At 66.0% G+C, this 18,375-nt stretch overlaps 1 protein-coding gene across 4 annotated transcripts in view; it reads right to left on the bottom strand.

Moving 5' to 3' along the window:
- The window catches only part of SH3BP2 (SH3 domain binding protein 2), a 30,552-nt gene extending 14,279 nt beyond the window's left edge, over positions 1-16,273 (bottom strand). The window contains exon 1 of one of the 4 annotated variants that reach the window (XM_051836703.2): positions 16,120-16,273. Coding sequence is in view for 1 of the 4 variants with exons in the window: in XM_051836701.2 (XP_051692661.2) it covers positions 2,173-2,285 (113 nt within the window). In the remaining 3 variants the exon portion in view is untranslated. Of the gene's footprint in view, positions 1-2,172; positions 2,740-7,781; positions 7,974-11,032; positions 11,157-16,119 lie in introns of those variants that run through there. The other 3 variants (XM_051836702.2, XM_070067978.1, XM_051836701.2) reach the window with 3 other exon arrangements.
- Between the last annotated feature and the right edge of the window lie 2,102 nt (positions 16,274-18,375).

Genomic DNA, 18,375 nt, shown 5'->3' with positions numbered 1-18,375 from the left:
TTCTGGCTGAGGGCCCCCTGCCTCACTCTTCTCTCTGCCTGCAGCCTCCCACGGCCGGGCCCCACACCCACCCCTCTCCACCGCCTTCTTCCAGCCACTGTGCCCTAGGTCCAGCTGCCTTGAGCTGCACCCCTCCGTCCTGTCCACCCAGCACTCCTTCAACAGGCACCCAAGCCCCCCACACTGCACTGACCTAAGTGTTCCGGCCTCCCCCTGACCTCCTGCCCTTCCTGTCCACCCCCCTGGACTTGTCTCACAGGCTCCCCACCTGCCCCCACCTCCTGTGTGTCTGCGCCAGACGTGCCCCAAATCCACCTGCATCTTCCTGCAGGCCTCAGTGACACAGTGTCCACTGCTTGCAGCTCCGAGTGACCACACTCAGTCCCTCCAGTCCACTCAAAGGAACAACCCTTCCCAGACGCTTCCAGAACACAGAAGAGGAGGAAAGAGCAGCACAGCCCCTCCCACAGGGCTCCGAGGCCCCCGGTGAGCTGGCAGCAGGCTCTGGACCCACTTTCGCCAGTCATCCTTGCACCTGGGTCAGCATCAGGTGGCCAGAGCTGATGGGTGACTGCAGGGAGCCCTTCCAGAACGTATGTGGCCCGTGGGGACACGTCTGGCTATGCATTTGAGCTCGTGCACGTGCACGTGTGTGTGTGTGCACGCTAGGGAAGGTGGGCACCTGGGAGGCACCGCCCAGGTGTCTGCTCCTGCGCTCACCTCCTCCCTTCCCTCCGGCCTGAGCTTCCGAGCACACAGGTGAAATCTGCTCACCCCATCAAGCTCAGGAAGTGCAGGCTCTGTGGCTCCCCCTGCCCGGGGGACCCCCGGGGGCCCAGAGACGTGTGGTCCTTCCCTGCACAGCTCTGAGCTGTGGCTCTGCACGCCCAGCTCACGTTGCAGACACACGCCCATGGGTGTGCACGTGTGAGCCGGCGTGTGCTCAGGCATGAGCCTGTGCATGAGAGTGAAATGGAGGCTGTGAAGGGCTGGGCTCCTGCAGACACGGCCTCAGCCGCGGTCAGGAAGCAGGTGACCACAGCACCGGAGACTTTCTGTTAGTGGTGACCAGGCCGGCCCTGTTCGTGGAGGTGCAAGGCGGGTTGGGGCTGGCGGTCCCAGCCCACAGGGAGACCAGGTTCCCCCAGTGCTCATTCACACGCTGGTGCACATGCAAGCTGTCAGTCACAGGCAAGCACTCGTTCACACACGTGTCCTTATGCACAGGAAGCCTTCGTGTACTCACACACACGGCCTGCACAGGATGATCCCAGCGTGCTGGGCCGGCCGCGTGGCACGGGTCGGAACCCTGCTCACCAGCCACAGCCCTCCCTCTACCGGGAAGCTCGTGAAGTCACACAGGGCCCTGCCCGGGCACCCTGCTTCACCCGGTTCTACACCCCAGCCCAGGACTTGACCAAGCACCCAGGGCGCTCACCACGGGCCAGGCTCCGTGCTTCTCTGGGCCACCCCAGGCCACCATCCCAACAACTCAAAGCAGAGCCACCCCCACGTTGCCAAGGAAGACGCCAAGGGGCAAAGGAGATGAGTCCCGTGCCCGAGTCACATAGTCAGCAAACGAGGGAGCACGCACGGCCTCTGCCCAGCCTCCCTCCGTGGGCACACGGTGGGTGCGGCGCTCAGCGGTGGGGGTTTCCCACCACGGAGCCCCTCGGCTGCGCGGCCTCACCGTGGCGCATTTGTTCCCTTTCAGTTTCCCCTCCCTTCCTTCCTCTTCCCAGAACATGTCTCTGCATGAGAATCAAAACCGAAAGCTTCCAACAAAGGCCCAGTGGCCAGCCAGGCCAGAGAGCCCACTGTCAGCCAGGGGAGGGCACACCGCCTGGGGGTCCTCCTCTCCACATGCGGGCAGGCCACGTGGACACACACACACACACAGTGCGTATGCACACAGGACCCAGACATCAAGGCCATCCCAGGCAGGGTGCAGGGGATGCCCCTGCCTCCTCCCTGCCGGGGGCTATGCTCCCTGTGACAGGGCAGGGGCAGGAGAGTCCCAGCAGCCGGCCGCCTCTGTGGCCCTGGTCCCACGGGCCACACTGCCAGCCCTGACGGGGGCTGTGGCTCCCACATGCCCCCCCCCGCCCCATTCTGCAGGTGCCAGGCTACCACAGCCTCCCAAGCCCCCAGTTGTGAGGCCACCCCACTGACCTGACACCACTGACCCAGCACATGGCTCTCCTCCTGCCTGGTGACCTGCTGGGGGCAGGGGTCCTGGGGCTCCGGGCAGCCGGGCAGAGCTGTGGTCCGCACTTCCCCAGCATGTGAGCCCTGAGGCCCCGGCTGCCCGACCTGCTGCTCGGCTCGTGGCGTCCGCAGCTCACTCTCTCTGCAAGTGGGGCCTGTGGCGCCAGGGCTTCCTCCCTGTCCGAGACTTCCGGTTGCTGGCTCCCTGGGCCAGCACTTCCTGCCTTCCACCTTGCGAGAGCCTGGAAGCCGCGTCAGCGCTACCCGGCCTGTGGGTTTGAGCCCCCAACCACCATGGCTCCCGCCCCTCAATGTGGTCACAGACCATGGCACTCAAGTGCAAAGCCGGCTGGGTCCCCTGGGAGGAAACTCCCTGCTGGTGCCCCCTGTGGCTGCCGCTGAGTACTTGGCCAGCTCTGCAGCAAACCTCAAGGCAAAGCCAATGCTGACACCCACACAGGGTGCTCGCTGCCCCAGCACCACCCACCAGAGCAGACCCTGCCCCAACAGAGTGGTGTGCCTCTGGCCCCAGGCGGCTAGGGACAGGCCAAGTCCAGGCGATTCGAAATCACCCTCCCATGGACCCTTTTCATACAAACCACCCCACCCCAGCCCCTGCCCGAAGTCCTGCTCAGAACCCTCCCTCCCCAGGGCCCCCAGCCCAGAAGCTGGGTGCTGAGCCCCTCCCTGCACAGACGGCCCCGATTCTCAAAGTCAGGGCTCTCCCAGGGAAATGGAAGCCTTGGAGCAGCTGGAAAAAGGAGCTCTCTGGGGCTGGGACCCCCTCACGGCAGGATTTGGGGGTGACAGGGACCTGGAGCTGTGTGGGGGCCTCATCTTGCTCCCCAGGTTTCACCAGGCATGGTCCCCAGATCCACACTCCCACCTCTGCCTGCGGCTCTGGCTCCAATGGGCCTGGACACTATTCTCTCCCTCATCCCTCTACTCCCCTCCCCGCCCCTCCCCGCCGAAAGAGCCACAGGCCTGCATGTCAGGGCGCCCAGGCTTAGGAGCCCCGGACTTGCTGCCTGGGGGCTGTTCTGGGCCCCAGATTCCCCCACTGTCTCCTGGAGGGTGAGGAGCCTGAACTCTTAGGGTGGGCACAACAACTCTGGCCTCTCCCCGACCTGTCGCAGCCTCAGTGCCCTCAGGGGCCAAGGGAGCAGAAAGCTGACCTCAGACAGACAGACAGCAGCCGGGGAGGGTCAGGGGGCAACTCTTCCCGGTCTGCTTCCCCTTAGTGGCAGGGGTGACATCAAACAGCAGGAGCAGCCCCGGGCCAGGTCAGCCAGGCGGCATGCGCAGGTGGCACGGTGGTGGGCACCGGCATCCTAGCAGGGTTGCAGGGTTTAGTCCAGGCCTGCTCCTGATTCCAGCCTCCTGCTGATGAGCACCAGGAGACGGCTGCAGACTCAATCCCTGCCCACCCAGGGGGACCTGCATGGAGTTTCTGGCTCCTGGTTTTGGCCTGGCTCAGCCCAGGCTATTGTAGGCATTGGGAAAAATCTCGCTCTATATTTCTCTCCCTCTGTTCTCTGCTTTTCAAATAAAATGAAAGTTTTTTTTTTTTTTTTAATGGGTAGGAACATTAAGATGCTGTGGAACCCAGAGGGGACAGGCCCTGGGCTGCTGGATAAGGGGAGGCCTGGGCCCAGGTTTAACTGAGAAGTCTGCTGAACAGGGGAGGGGCTCAGGGCCACCACTCCCAGGTGGGGACGAGCACACAGGCCACGGTGCACATCCGGTGACTGGAGCCGGGCAGCCTACGCTCTCTCCAGGAACGGCCACCCTTGGCAGCCAGAGGACGGGAAGGAGTCCCGAGGTCAAGGCAGGAGGCAGACCCAGGCCCGCCACCCCCCGTCCAGCACAGAGATGCCCAGAGCAGAGAAGCAGGCTGCACAGAGTGGTCCTCGAGGGGCAGGGCCACACTGGCCCCTTCTGTCTGCACCTCGGTTCCTCCCAGCCCCTCCCATCTACCGAGGCAGCCTTCCACCCCCACGGACGCGTTCACTCCCGAAAACAGAGGCCGTTCAGACCCCCTCCCCGTAACAGGACCTCCACGACCTGACCGCATCCCACCCAGGCAGGCAGAGGTGGCTGGCAGCCCCCGTCTCTCCCCAGCCCTCACAGCCTTGTGCCGGTGGTGGCTTAAACTGCCAGGCTTGGGGCTCTCCCACGACGCCACAGGCAGGCTCTTCCCAGGGTAGGCAGGCTGACCAGTGGGGAGTGCTTTCCCTGTGGGTCCTAGGAGGACCTGAGCCTCCTCTGGAGGAAGGCAGATGCCAGCGGTGACCCCGGCCCCGCCCTGGCACCGTCAGCCTCCCGGCGCCTGCCCACCTCAGCTGGCGCTCACAGCCCAGACTGGTGCTGTCCTCACTGGCACGGGGCTGATGAGAACGAGGTTCAGAGAGGGGGCACCCACTGGGCCGACGCCAGGGACCAATGGCATGGGGACCCAGGGCCACCATGCCCAGTCCACCTCAGGACCAATTCAGGCACTGAATGTGCCAGAGAGGGGCTGTGGGGCTTGGGGGAGGGATGCTGAGCCCAGCGATGGGTGGGGCACCCCCACTGGGGAAGCTCTCAACTCTCGGAGTACACTCCTCCCACAGGGCCGGGGTGACCAGGAGCCTACTCCCCTCTCAGCCTCATTCCGTCTCCTTTGAGGATTTTCCCAGGAACTTGGTCCTAGGCACTCCAGCCGGGGGTGGGGGGGGGGGGTGGGTGCCTAGCGGACAGGGCTTTTCCCAGGGTCACACAGTATGGAGAGTGGGATGGTGCCAACTCCCTAAGCCATGCCCACGTCCTAAGCCGCAGAGCCCGTGAACACAACCTTACTTGGAAAAAGGCTTAGGTGGAGAGGCTCATCCGGATTAGCTGGACGGGCACCAGTGCAGACAAACACCTATCGCGGAGAGAAGGCACACACTGGGGAAGGCTGTGTGGCCGCAGCCAGGGCAGCTGAGGGAAGCAGGAGGACCCCGTGTAGGATCCTGCCCTGCTGGCACCTGGACTCGGCACGTCCGGCCGCAGCCGTGAGCCAGTGACTTCCTGTGTGTTTCCGCTCACCCCGTGTGTGGACGGACGGACAAGCCCAGGACACGAGTCCATCAGGGACTCACCCACATCCTGTCCTCAAGAGTCACAGCCTGATCCCAGCTCCCTGTGAGGCTGTGTCCAGCTGGTGCTGGCCAGGGCTCACCCTCACCCCCACCCCAGCTCCTGCATAGGCTCCACCACACCTGGCCACACCTGGCCACACCCACCAGACCTGCTGGCCTCTTGGTTACCCCAGGCCCCTTCCTCGGCAGGCCAGCATTTCCACACAGAGCAGAGGCCACTTCTCTGGTCAGGGGAGCCCTGACTCCCTGCTTTGGGCCCCTACTCAGGGTCTGTCCTGCGGGACCACCTTGCCCTATTCCGGGGCCTGCATGCCTTGAAGAGGGACCCGCCTCAGACCTTGACCCCTGAGGAAACCTCCAAGCCAAGGGCACCAGCACCCTGCGTGCTCCCAGTACTCGCCACCACCCAGCTCCCACTGCATCCCAGAACCCAGCTGCGACTCCAGCCCACGGCACAGATGGACAGACGGACGGGTTCAGTGTCAAGCTCACCCCTGAGGCTGCGTGCCTAGCCCATCCCCCAGAGTGCAGAGTGAAGAATCTGTGACCTAGAGCCAATCGACCCTCAGGAAGAGTCGTGCACAGAGCTGGTGTGCAGCAGCTGGGGTGCACGCGTGCCCAGCTCTGCTGGGTGAGACGAGCTGGGCCGAGGGTCAGTGCCAGCCAGCGCGTCCGGAGGACACAGCTGCCCAGGCTCTGCACTGGGTGAGACAAGCTACGGCCAGCCCTGCGGAGAGGCAGAGGGTCAGTGCCAGCCAGCACGTCCGGAAGACACAGCTGCCCAGGGTGGAAGCAGGGGGCAGTCCCCGGTCAGTCTCTGTCCAAGGGCATAGGGAAGCGAAAGAAGTACAGAAAGTGCCCCACATGCACAGCTGCCCCCATGGCCATGGCTCTGGGCTTCTGCCCTGGGACGCCTGGCCCTCGAGGGGTGTCCTCATCCCTGGAGCCTGTCCCCTCAAGCACTCTGAGCTGTCTCAGGGTCAAGGTCAGGCTGGGGTTGAGAGTCAAGGCCACCAGCAAGGGGCGGGCCGCCACCACCAAATGCCAGGGCAGGGATCCCAGGACGAGGTGACAAGGCCGGTGGCCAGCTGTGGGGAGGCCAGGGTGGGGATGGCGAGGCAGGTTGGCGCCTGCTCGCCTGGAGCCCTGCCTCGAGCCACGGGAGCAGAGGTATGCAGGGCCCACACAACTCCCAAGCGCTGGCGAGTTCCCGCCTTCCGATGGCTCTAGGGTGCTGCTGTGTGGGCTCTCACCGCCCTGCATAGCCCCCCTGAAGGGGCTTCCTGCCCTTCCCAGTAGTCAGCGGGGCACTGGAGGACCAGGCCCTGCACAGGGGGGAAGGGTGGTTCAGTGGCTAGAGCACAGGCGCGGTGTCAGGCCTGGCTCCGTCCCCTCTTTCTAACTAGGTGGTACACTCTGACCCTCAGTTGCCTCATCTGAAGAGTGAGGCCGACAGCTCAGGAGTGGACCACCTGGCTGGTGGCAGACACACCCGCTCCAGGGGCACCTGGTCATGAAGTTTCCACAGTCACAAAGGGGGAAAGGCCAAGCAGAACATCAAAACACCTGTGCTCAAAGCCCAGCCATGCTTTCCCATCATGCCCTGCGGGTCTGGCCTCTAGAACGTTCTTTCTTGTGGGCCTGGGGCAGCCCCGGAGCGGAATCCCACCCGACCCTGCGTCTGGGCATGAGCCGCCTTCTCCACGTCCTCAGCCCCACTCTCCCCTCCACGGCCCCTCCACGGCCCCTCCCGGCCCACCTGCCTCTGGGCCGGACCCCCACCTGCCTCTGGGCGGACCTCCACCTGCAGAGCTCCTTAGAGAGGCTGTCCGCGCCCCTCACACTGCCTGCCCTGTCCTCTGGCTACTGCCCACCTCGCAACGTCAGCTCTGTGTCCATCCTGGGCATGCTGCAGGCACCAGGTACCTTCTGTCCACACCCCGGTAGCTTGACACCTCCCTCCCCATCCCTGTAGCCTCAAGTACCCCAACTTCTTCATCACAGGGAGACCCCTGGCTGCATAAGGGGGGCCCACGTGGGGGCCTGGCTCCCATGGTAACTTCTCCCGGCCACAATGTCCACGCCTACAAGGCAAGGACAGTGGTCAGCATGGGGCTGGGCCAGCCCAACATCGCTGCTCACCCCCCAGCAGCCAGAGGCCCGTGGCCAGGTGGGATCCACTGGGGACCTTTACTGAGACATCCGGAAGGGGACTCCCCTGAAGGCAGAGCCAAGCCGAGCCCCGCTGGACGTCCCCAAACCCAGCCTGCCACGTCCCCCTCTTCTCAGCGGCCACAGGGCAGCTGCCTGGGTCCCGCCAGTCTGCTCCCTCAGCACACACCTGCTGCCCACCCACCAGGCCCAGCAGGGCTCCCGAAGGCAGTTCTGGGGTGGACACAGGCCGGCCCCTCAGGAGCAGAGGCCACCACCGGCCAGACCCTCCTCAGATACCTGTGTCACAGGTGCATCCTAGGGACAGACTCCCCGTTTGCTGAGGCCAAGGCATGAGGGTCATGAAGGCTGGGGGTGCCTTCCCGCCCACGGTCAGCTCTCACGACAGGAGGGCCGGGTGGCGGGCGCCCTGGGCACTGCCCACGTACAGCGTGTGTTAGTTCTCCATCGCCCGCCGCCCTGGTGGATGTCCGGCCCTGTTGATGAGAACATGAAGCCGAGCAGGCTGCCACCCCGGCCGCCCGGCCAGCATGGCCTGTGGCACCTGGAGCCTGGGGCCACCTTGCCCACACTCCAGCCTGGGGGCCCCCACTGGAAGCCCCAGAATCAGCCATGCGGGGCCCTCCCAGGCAACTCCTGCCAGGCTTTGCTCCTGGGGGCGAGGAGCCACTCTAAGGCTCATCTCAAAAGGACGCTGGCCCCCCGCTGGGCAGAAAACCCAGCAGCCTGGGGACAGCAGGGCGGCCCGGCCTCCCACGCGGGGCTCAGGAAGGGAGCCCAGGCTGAGACGGCTCGGAGGCCCCGGTCTGGCCTACCCTGAGATCTGGGCTTGGTCCCGCTTCAAGCTGATGCCAGCAGAGTCAGGATGTCGGTCAGGAAACTCCTAGGTCACAGGAGGGTGCTGCCTGCTCCCTCGGTGGGAGGGAGGCACTGTCTGGGGCCCACCCCAGAAGAAGCTCTGACAAAGAGGCAGAAGCCCAGGCCTGCGGCGTCCCTGGAGCAGCTGGCCAGGGCCTCGGAGCCAAGGCTGCATGCAGCGGGCTCCATGGAGCAAAGGTGCACCTGGTGACCCTGGCTGGGGTGGACAGAGCCATGGTTCAGTAGGAGAGGCCGGGAGTGACCGGCAGCCCACCGCCGGGCCTACTCAGCTGGAGTCAAGGTGGAGACGGGCAGCCTCACCCCATTCCTCCTGCCCAGTGCTCCCCCAACCCCGACTTCTCAGGGTGTTGGAGCCGTCAGGCACTGCCGCCTGCAGGCAGCCGCCCCACTCTGCACCCTAGGATCGAAGCTGCTCTCTGACTGGGCCCCCGTGTGCTGGAGAGGCAGCCACCTCTGACTCACATCCTTGTGATATCCGTTCCACCCAGACACAGCGACACGTCAGCCAGCGCGGCGGCACCAGCCTTCCACATGAACTAACCACGCAAAAGGGACTACATTGAGAGCGCCTCAGACTGAGAACCGCTTGTGCAAAGGCCCTGGGGTTGAGGTCAAAGAGTAGCACCCCTTCAGACACGACGGAGATGTGGGTCCACAGCAGAACCTCGCGGAGGCAGACGGGGTCTCAGCCCTGCCTGAGCTAAGTGCCTGGCTCCAACCCCAGCTCGGCTCCTGCGCTCCGGGCACTGCACACAAGCCATTTCTCAGCCTGAGGGCCAAGCCACAGGGCTCACAAGGCTCTGCCTCAGGTCTCTGGAGGTGGAGGGCTCCCTGGATGGCCCAGAGTCCAGCACCAGAGCAAGGGGACGCCAAGGCCGTGAGGCCCGTGAAGAGGTGGGGTGCTGGGGTGCAGGGCGGTCGCTGCGCCCGGGACAGGTCCCTGTGCACCTGGTGGCCCTGACCTGCTCCTCTGCTTACCGCTTCAGTCACGTCTGTGCCCTGCTGTCCTCCCTTGGAACCCGTGAAACCCAGGGCTCCTGACACCTGCCTGGTGCTCAGAGCGGGCATCAAGAGCATCTCCCAGCCGCCAGGCCTGTGGTCCCGGCGTCCCACGCACCACAGGGGCCTCGGGCCTGGCTTGGCCTCTGGCTGCCCTGCCGCAGGCTAGACTGGCATGGCTGTCCCTCTCTCTGCCCACACCAGCATCTTAGCCTAACCCCTTGCTTGGCCCATTTTTTCCTTATTTTTAAGTTGTTTGAAAATGTATTTTTCTGCTGTTCGAGGTAACCGACTAATTTTTGCCCCTTGAGTCTATTTTACTCCACTGTCTTCTGCTTTTTGTCACTTTTTACTTCTTAGTAAGTTGCAGGCTGGCCTCTGGAGGTTTCAGGTCTAGGGTGGGTCTGGCCCACTCCCGAGCTTCCTCCTGGGGTCACCCCCAGGCCAGCAGAGTGGGGTACAGGTGACAGGCCAGTCCCCTGGCCGGGCTGCAGTGGGCAGGGAGCCGACGGGCACAGGGACCAGACAGGTCCAGGAGGAAGGGGCCACAGGGAGCACAGGAGGAGACGAGGAGAGAGGGGACCACAGCAGGAAGGACGAGCAGGCTCGGCCCAGGATTAGGGAACTGAGAGCCGTGTGTTCCTCCTTGGCCTGGGAATCCCAGAGCCCCAGGCCCTGGCTGGGGGACGGGATGAGTCACGGCTGCTGGCTCCTGTCCTCGCCCCTCCGCAGGGCCCAGAGGGGGCCAGGCCAACCTGGACGTTCCCAGGCACCCTCACACTGCGCCATTGTTCAGAGGCCCAGTGAGGACAAGGGTCTGGCAGTGGGCCTGGGGCTGGCGGGAAGAGCCCGGCCCCCCGCCTCCCTGCCCCTCCCAGGGCACTCTGGCCCCTGTCCTCAGCCATCAGAGCAGGAGGGAGCCTCCCCGCCTCCTCCTTCCCACCCCTCCCTTTCCAAGGCCAGGCCTCCAGCTCCCCGCCCCCTCCCCCCTAGGAGTCAGCGCTGGGCCCTGCCGGGCGCTTCCCATGGGCACCTCCTCCTGCCGGTCTCACAGCAGACTCCCACACGGCCATCTGCCCCAGCTTGGGCCTCCAAGACCCCCCAATGCCCACGAGCAGCTCGAGTGATCTGCCCCCAGACCAGACCCTCAGGCAGTGCCCAGGGGCACCAGAGCCCAGCATGGTGCTCCCTGGGGATTGTGCTCCAGGCCTGGCTCCAGTCAGGGTCCCTGGCCCCCAAAACCTGGGTTCTCCCCTCTGCCCAGCCTCGCTGCACCCACCCTGGCACAGAGCCAGCAAAGTGCCCCCTGGGCCCAGGCAGTGGTCACAGCGCTCCCATTAATGCTTGGCCAATCTCAGACTCCCGGGGTCAGCAGGGCCCAGGTGCGCGCTCCTGGGCGCCAGCCTCCCTGGCTGGGGGCCCCCACGGGGTGGTTCAGGAAGCTCAGCAGGGCAGGCTGCAGGCGATGGGAAGGTGGCACAGCCTCAGGACAGGCACGGGGCCACGCCACTGTCAGCCAGGAAACTGGCCAAAGAGCACTTGGGCTGCCGGGGGCGGGGGGGTGACTGGGGACTACTAGGCCAATGCCCCTCCCCTATCCCTCATCCCCAGGGGCCCCTCCACAGGGGTCCCCTGTCCACACCTGCACTGACCTGCTTCTCTGTGCCCCGCCCAAGCCCCTCGCTGGAGCTTCAGAGCCACTTCCAGGAGGACGATGCCAGAGGAACTCCGAAAGCAGACGAGCCCTGACTCCGCCCCTCCCATGCCCCTTCCCCGGCTGCTCAGCCTGGCCCTCTGCCTGCTCCCATCCTCAGGAGGCCCACGGGTGCCTCCCATGGCCCCTTTCGCACCCTCCTTGGAAGGGCCAGGGCCACGTCCACTGACACCCAGGGCTAGGCTGAGGGCGCTCCGGGCAGTCCTGGCTGGGTGCAGAACGCATCTCTTCCCAGGCCCTGAAACGGCCAGCGGCTGCCTCAATGCCAGGCTGGCAGGAAACCCGGGTTTGGAGCAGGGCCCATCAGGGCCTCCCCCAAGGCGGGGGGTGAGGGGTCCTTGCTCAACCCACTTCCTTCCCTAGCAACTTCCTGTCCCCAGAGCAGGCATGGCCAGCACCGCCGACCGCTGCACTTCGCCCTTCTGGTCACATCCTCCGGAGAACAGGAACATGCTCCCAGGGAGTCTGCCCCAAGTGGCAAAGCTTCCTGAAGCCAAGCCAGGCCCTGGATTGCCTGGGGCTCAGAGGTAGTCCCTGTGCCCCACCCCTTACAGCAAGCCGCCCCAGGGCCCCAGGCAGCAGCACCCAGCCCCCCACCTTGGCCCTAGAGGGGAATGAGGGTTGGGGACTCCTGTCCACAAGGCCCCCAACCCAGCAGCTCACACTGTGCACCGAGGAGCCGTCGGGGAAGGTCCCCAACCCTGGCATGTGCCAGGCAGCAAATGTTGGGGTGGGGTCCCTGTAGGTGAGGGATCCACGGGGAAGGGCGGCCACTGAGTGGGCCCAGCTCTGAGACCCTGGGCCGTGTCCAGTTCCTGGTAGGTCAGGACCACGAACAGTGCCCCCCGGCAGCTGGGCAGGACCCCTGCCCCGCATATCCAACTTCCTGTCCTCATCGTGCCCAGAGAAGGTAAGGGACAGTCATACAGCCTGACCCTGGGGTCACCAACCGTCACCCGTGTTCGCGTGATGGGCATGGCTGCAGGAAGTCACGCCCACCCCATGCTGACCTGCCTGCCAGAGCCAGGCCCTAGCCCCCCCCCCCCCGCCCCGGGAGGGGCTTCCCTTCACAGCCTCCAACAGGGTGGGGCGGTGGGGGTGTGTGTGGTGGCGCTGGAGTCGAGGAGTCTCCAAAGACAGCACAGGGCTGCACTCCCCACACCTACTCCTCCCATACACACCCCGGAGTGCCCAGGGCAGCCTTTCTCCACCGGAGAAATCTGACTTTGTTGGGACCCAGCACCCAGGAGCCCCTGTGGCTGGCAAGTTGACCCTAACTCTGGCCCCAGCACTCACGGAGAGAGGAAAACGCAGCTGGGGGTGCGACCACAGGGACCCCCCATGCTTGTGGCAGCCTCTGTCTCCCCATCCATGGAGCGGATGGGTCCTTGCTGCGGGGTGGTCTGGGGGAGGGGGCCGTGATGGAAACAGAGAGTTTCTGCGAGGCCTCAGCACCACCCGCTGCCGCCTGATTGGAAACTCCGCCAACCCGGGCAGGTGCCAGGTCCAGGAAGAGAGCGGCGGCGGGTTTGTCTCCAGGCTCACTGACAAGCTGAGCACAGGTCGGGAGCCTACTCCCAGCGGCCACGCGCACCGCACTTTTCCCTGGGCAGGCCCCGTGCTGGGTGGGGTGTGACCGGGGAGGGTCTCCGGAGAACCAGGCAGGAAGCAGACAGCCGGCCAGCCGTCTTGAGTAAAAGTCCCTTCTGAGAGAGCGAGCGGCAGTGGCAAGGAGGCCAAGCACCTGCCCGCAGTTCCTGCCCTCCCACCTGCGGGGCCTGTCCGCTCCTGTGGCCCAGACCTGGCCCCGGGCCAGGTACACTGGCCATCAGCACGCAGGGAGAAGCAGGGGCCAGGGCAGCAGCCTAATGCAGGGGTGTGCCCATTGTCCCAGAGGCAGGGACAAAAAGCCCAGCCCCCTGGCCAGGGCTGTGGGCACTGTCCCGGGCTCCCTAGACCCATCCCAGCGTTCCAGGCACCCAGATGGGCCCCACCCCCTTCTGCCTCAGCTAGGAGCAGTCAGCAGTGAGAGCTGGGGGCTCAGCAGACCCCTGCCTGGCTCAGGACACAGGGCAGGGCCGCCCAGGGTGTGGGGACTGCCCTGGGTGGCGAATTGCAACACCCCCCCACTGAGGCGAGAGGAACTTCCCAAAATAGGGCTGCACACCTCACAGGGAAGGGCCAGACACTCCGGCCCCCGCGGGCTCCTCGCTGTGAAGCCCACAGTCAGGGCTCCTCAGGGAGCAAGACCTGTCTCAATCCCACCTCCCAGGAAGGTGCTGACGCCTGGGGACACGGATGCTCCCCAGGCCAGACCGCAGGCCCCTCCGGTCCCTGTGCCGCCCCACACGGCCCCTGGTCGGAGGCTGGTGCAGCACCCTGGCCATGGGGGAGCCCCCTGGTCCTGGCACGCAGAGCCAGCAGGGCCCTCCCGCACCTGATGCCTGCTAGTCCAGCAGGCCCTGGGGCAAGGACCTGGCTCCTGGCTGGATCAGTCAGGCTTGGCAGTGGCCGCCCCGCCCTGGGCTCAGCGGGCACGCGGTAAACATCTGATTCACAAGGAAACAGAGGCACTTCTCGGAATTGGGCTTGGCTGCAGGGGGGGCTGTGTGTGGACAGCACAGGGATGCCCTGCCAACCCCTCAGGGCCCCACGGACCTCCCTAAACAGCGCCCTGGGTGGCCAGGTCCACACTCTTCCCGCAAGCCGGCTGTGAAGTACACATCAGGGACCAGGGCCGCGGGTCACCAGCAGATCCGGCCTGGTCTGTGACCTGGGGCAGGTGACAGCGGGGGCTGGCTCCTCCGGCAGCCTGGAGGGCTGGGCTCCTGGAAGTTTCAGCGTTGGGGGAGAAGGAAAGAGAGGGCGCAGCGGGGGCACTTTCATCCCCTCCTGGGAACCCACGAAGACTCAAGGACCACGCGCTTCCTCGCCCTGAGTCCCTGTGCGACCCACGGCTCCAGCAACCCCTCGGCCTGGGCTTACACTTCATTCACGTCACCCCTGGAGCGCAGCCAGGAGCCGGCACAGAGCCAGACCCAGCGGTGTGGCCCCTGTTTTACAGGATAGGAAGCCGAGGCTGGGGTCTCCTGGCCCACGGCTGAGCAGCGTCTGCCTCACTCTGGACATGAGGCTGTCTGCTCTCCCGTGAGCACGAGGGTTCCAGTGCCCCAGGGAGGGTGGCCAGGCAATGAGCCCAAAACGCCCCCCGCGACTCTGAGACTCAGGCAGCCCGCCCGTGGGAGTGTCCCCAGTCCTGGGGTGCCCAGGCCTGGCCACTGGAGGGCTCAAGAGGCCTTCTGGGGAAGGGCCACCCACCTGGGGCCCTCTCTCTGCCCACCCCCAGGTATCTGTCACCAGCCTTTGTCCCAGTCTTCCTGGCTGTCCCCTGGGACGCAGAGAGCACTGCTCTTGACCACACAAGCCCGCACTCCTGACCCTGATGCAGTCCCGCCTCAGCCAGCCTGCCCTTGCTCTCCTCTGCCCAGGCTGCCCGTGCTGGCCAAGTCTGCAGGTGACTCCAGCCACTGGCCACGCTTCATAGTCAGGTCTTTGCCCAGCACAGCAGTGGGGGTGGCGGGAACCTGGGAGCCTGCCCTTTGCCCCAGGCCTTCCCAGGCCGGCCTTGTCCCCACCTCTACCCCAAGTAGAGGTGGCCTCGAGGTGCCCACTGTCTGCCAGCACACAGCCCTGAGGGCCAGGGGAAGCACCCACAGGGGCTGAAGGCCACTGAGCACCGTCCGCGTGTCCCCGGCAGCCCTGGACTCCCAGCCGCAGGGGGCAGAGCGCTCACTACGCTCACGGAGGCACTGCAGGCTCAGCTGCATGGGCGGCGAACCCAGGAAGCCAGCCTGAGTCTGTCCCCACCCCGTCCCTCTGTGACCCACTGGCCATCAGTCTGTGTGTGTGCACACCCATGTGGACGGGGAGCTGCTGGGACTGACCCAGCACCTGACTTCCTCCAAACCTGTCAACAAGAAGGGCACCACAGGCCTGCAGCCCACCCTCCCTCCCGCTGTCCCAGGCCATCTCCTGGCCGGGCTCCTCCCTGACCCCCAATGGCCTGGGCTCCTTCCTGGAAAGCCCAGGCCCCTTGTCGGCACCCCTCTTGCCCGATGGCCCTGCCCATCAGCTCCTGGACTGGGCTGGGTGTGCCCAGCCGCAGGCAGAGAGCCAGGGAGGGAAGGGAGCTGGACAGAGCTGTCACCCCTTCAGCGCCCCCGCTCTGCAGGAGAGGAACGGGATGCAGGGTCCCGGGCCGCGCTGTCTGGGTAAAGGACAGGCAGGGGTGTGGAGCAGAGCCAGAGCCAGGGGGCAAGGGTCACGTAAGCCACCTATAGTGAGAGACCCAGGACCCAGAGTCCTGCTCCCAGCCTGGCCCCAAGGCTGTTGTGACCCAAGTTCTAGCCCCAGCACAGGTGACATCTCCAGAGTCCCTTCATGCCGGGCCACGCGCACAACCTGCAAGATCACATATGTGCTGTCCACACCACGGACCCACGGTCCTCACAAGGCCAGGGCTACTTCAGACCCCGAGGCACGGCTGTCACCAGTGTTGAGCGCCAAGAGGCACAGTCGCCCGGAGAGGCGGGGGCTCCGTGGGAGGGAGCTGCCGGAAGCTGCAGAGGAGCAGCCCCAGCCCCCCACCCCTCCTCTCCGCAGGCCTCTCCCAGAGCCGCGGGGCTGTCAGTCACTCACACTTAAGTGTGAATCAGCGCCCACAGGTGGCTCCTCTCCCGCCTTCGTGGACCCGGACAGGCGGGGGAAGAAAGCGCGGATTCCCGGGGGAGGAGAGAGCCGGTTCCCCGCAGGAGCCCTCCGAGGCCGGGTAGGGAGGGTCGTGTCCGGGGGGGGGGGGGGGGCACCCAGCAAGGGTCGCCCGCGGGGTGGCCGAACGCCCTCCGCCCCGCCCCGCCCCGCACGCTCGCTCAGGCGGTGCCCGTCGCGCCCAGGCCGACCCCCGCCCGCCACCGAGACGACCCCGGGGGCCCAGGAACCGCGCCGCGCCCCGCCGCCGCGGCTCACCCGTCGGAGTCGGCTCCCAGCCCGCGGGCCCGCCTGTGTCTCCGCGCCGGGTGCCCGCTCCGCCGCCCAGCCTGGCGCGCCCAGCCCCTCGCTCCTGGCCTGCCCCAGCTCTCTCCGCCCGTCCCCGCCCGCTTCCTAACGAGGCCCCGCCTCCTGGCCAGGCCCCGCCCCCAGCCCTGGCCCGGCCGGGAACCGAGGGCGCCTGGCGCCCCCCGCGCCCCCAGAGCCACGGCTCCCAGCTTGGCGCGAGGCTGGGCCTGGGCCCTCGCTCAGGGTGAGCAGAGCCCTGCGTATCCCTGCTCGGCCCGAGAAGGGGAGGGCGGGCGCCGTGACCAGCACACAGTAGGTACTCAGCCTGCCTCCTGGTGACCCCCAGGGGGAAAGGCGCTGTCCAGGCTCCACCCCTGCCCCCTGGGCCTGCCTCCTGTGTTTCCCAACAACCTGCTGGGCATTTCCAGCCACTTCCAAGAGGGACGTTGGCCCAGGGTCTGGCTCAACCCTGTGAGGCCCAGGAAGCAGTCTGGTTGGGGAGTGGGGCGAGGGGCAGGTGTACTTTGGGACACATACCACTGTTTAGGGGCAGGGGTTTCCCAGGAGGGGCCCCTCGGGGCCCGGTGGGCGCTGTGGGCGTGGAGATGGACTGCAGGTCCTCCGTGGGGAAGGTGGAACTTGTAGGTGCGTGGAGCCCCCCGCAGGGTGAGCAGTGGGGATGGACGCCAGGTCCCGGGGTCCCTGAAGCCGCGGGCAGGGACAGGGTGGGTTCTGCTGCAGGCCTGAGGTGCTGGGGACCAGTGGGCGGCCAAGGTCTGAGCAGCCGTGGTGTGCTGGGTGCAAGGGGCCAGCAGGACAGCAATGACAGGGACTGGACCAGATGTCCATACCAGGCGGGGGGTCCTGGAGCAGGCCTTGGCCGTGTGTGAAGGACTGGGTTTGGGCCATTTGGATTGAGATATGCGAGGGCCTCGGCAAGACAGAGCCAGGCTGAGGGGCTGCACAGGGTTGTAGCTGGACCAAGTGTGGGCCATGTGACTGTCCACGCATCCCCGGGCTGCCCGGTAAGAGGACCCAGGCGCAGAAAGGGGAAACACAGGTGCAACAGGACAAAGCCTCACTGGCCAGATACACTTGGAGAGGTTAGCTGAGGGTGGAGCGTAGAGGCCAGGAAAGCAGGTGGCCAGGCCCCGAGCCCCGGCACAAGGGAGAGGCCAGTGCCCAGCGGGGCCTCTAGAGGGGAAGAGACCGGCTGCACTGGGGGTGGAAGCCGTGGCAGGAGTGCCCCATTTGTGGGGCTCCTGACTAGCACTTAGAACCGCGAGGCCGGACATCCATGTCCCCTGTGTCTAGGTCCCTGGGGGCCCCAAGATGATGCGGGGAAATCCCCACCCTTTGGCTCATGGGAGGCACATGGAGGCAGACAGACACATGAGCAGATACCACCTGGACACGGTGAGTGTCCTGTTCCCAGGGGGTGACGGGGGAGAGGGACAGAGACGGGGAGGGGTGTGGAGCAAGTGACAACACGGCCACTCACAGGAGCACACCTGCGGGGCTGGCGGGGCCACTGCCCCTGCTTGCGCAGAGCGCCCCAGAGAATGCTGTCCCAGAAGTGCCAGTCCACCCTGCTGTGTGGGGTGCTGCTGTGGGTGAACAGGCTGCAGTCTCCACTCTCCAGCAATGGCTGAGCAAAAGGGACCTCAGGGTGGCTCTCGGCAGACCCCCAGAGCAGAGGGTTCCCGCGGGAGCTGGCAGGGTCTCAGCCCCTGGGGAGGGGGTGCAGGGCAGGCTCCAGGCTGCAGGTGGGTGGAGGTGAGGCAAGGACCCCTGGCTGACCAAGGAGAGGGGTGTGGCCTGCCCGGCCCACATCCACGGTACAGGCATGCAAGTGAGGCTGGAGCCGTACTCCTGGGGTGATGGCCAAGGCTGGGAACCCGTCCTCCTGCACTCCTGGCCGCCACTGGCCAGGCTGCCAGTCTGATGGCTGCGCCAAGGGCCAGAATGGAGGGAGCTGACACATGGGGATGGGACGTTGGAGGGAGGACAGGACCGTGCATGGGTCAAGGCTGGGGAGCAGGGTGAGCAGGGTGAGCTCTGCTGGCCACCCAGGGGTCATCTTCCTGCCAGCCTCAGGGCTCCGGGCAGCACCGGCGTGTGTGCTCTGACCACGCCCAGGGTCACATGGCCCAGGCTGGCCTCTGCGCTGACCGCCACCCACCAGCATCACAGCGCCCCGTTCCCAGCCTTCAGGGTGCAGGCTCA

This window comes from Oryctolagus cuniculus, chromosome 2 (assembly GCF_964237555.1).
Source record: "Oryctolagus cuniculus chromosome 2, mOryCun1.1, whole genome shotgun sequence".
Classification (NCBI taxonomy): Eukaryota; Metazoa; Chordata; class Mammalia; order Lagomorpha; family Leporidae; genus Oryctolagus; species Oryctolagus cuniculus.
Note: the sequence above shows the minus strand (reverse complement) of the source record. Positions and strands in the feature narration are given on the sequence as shown.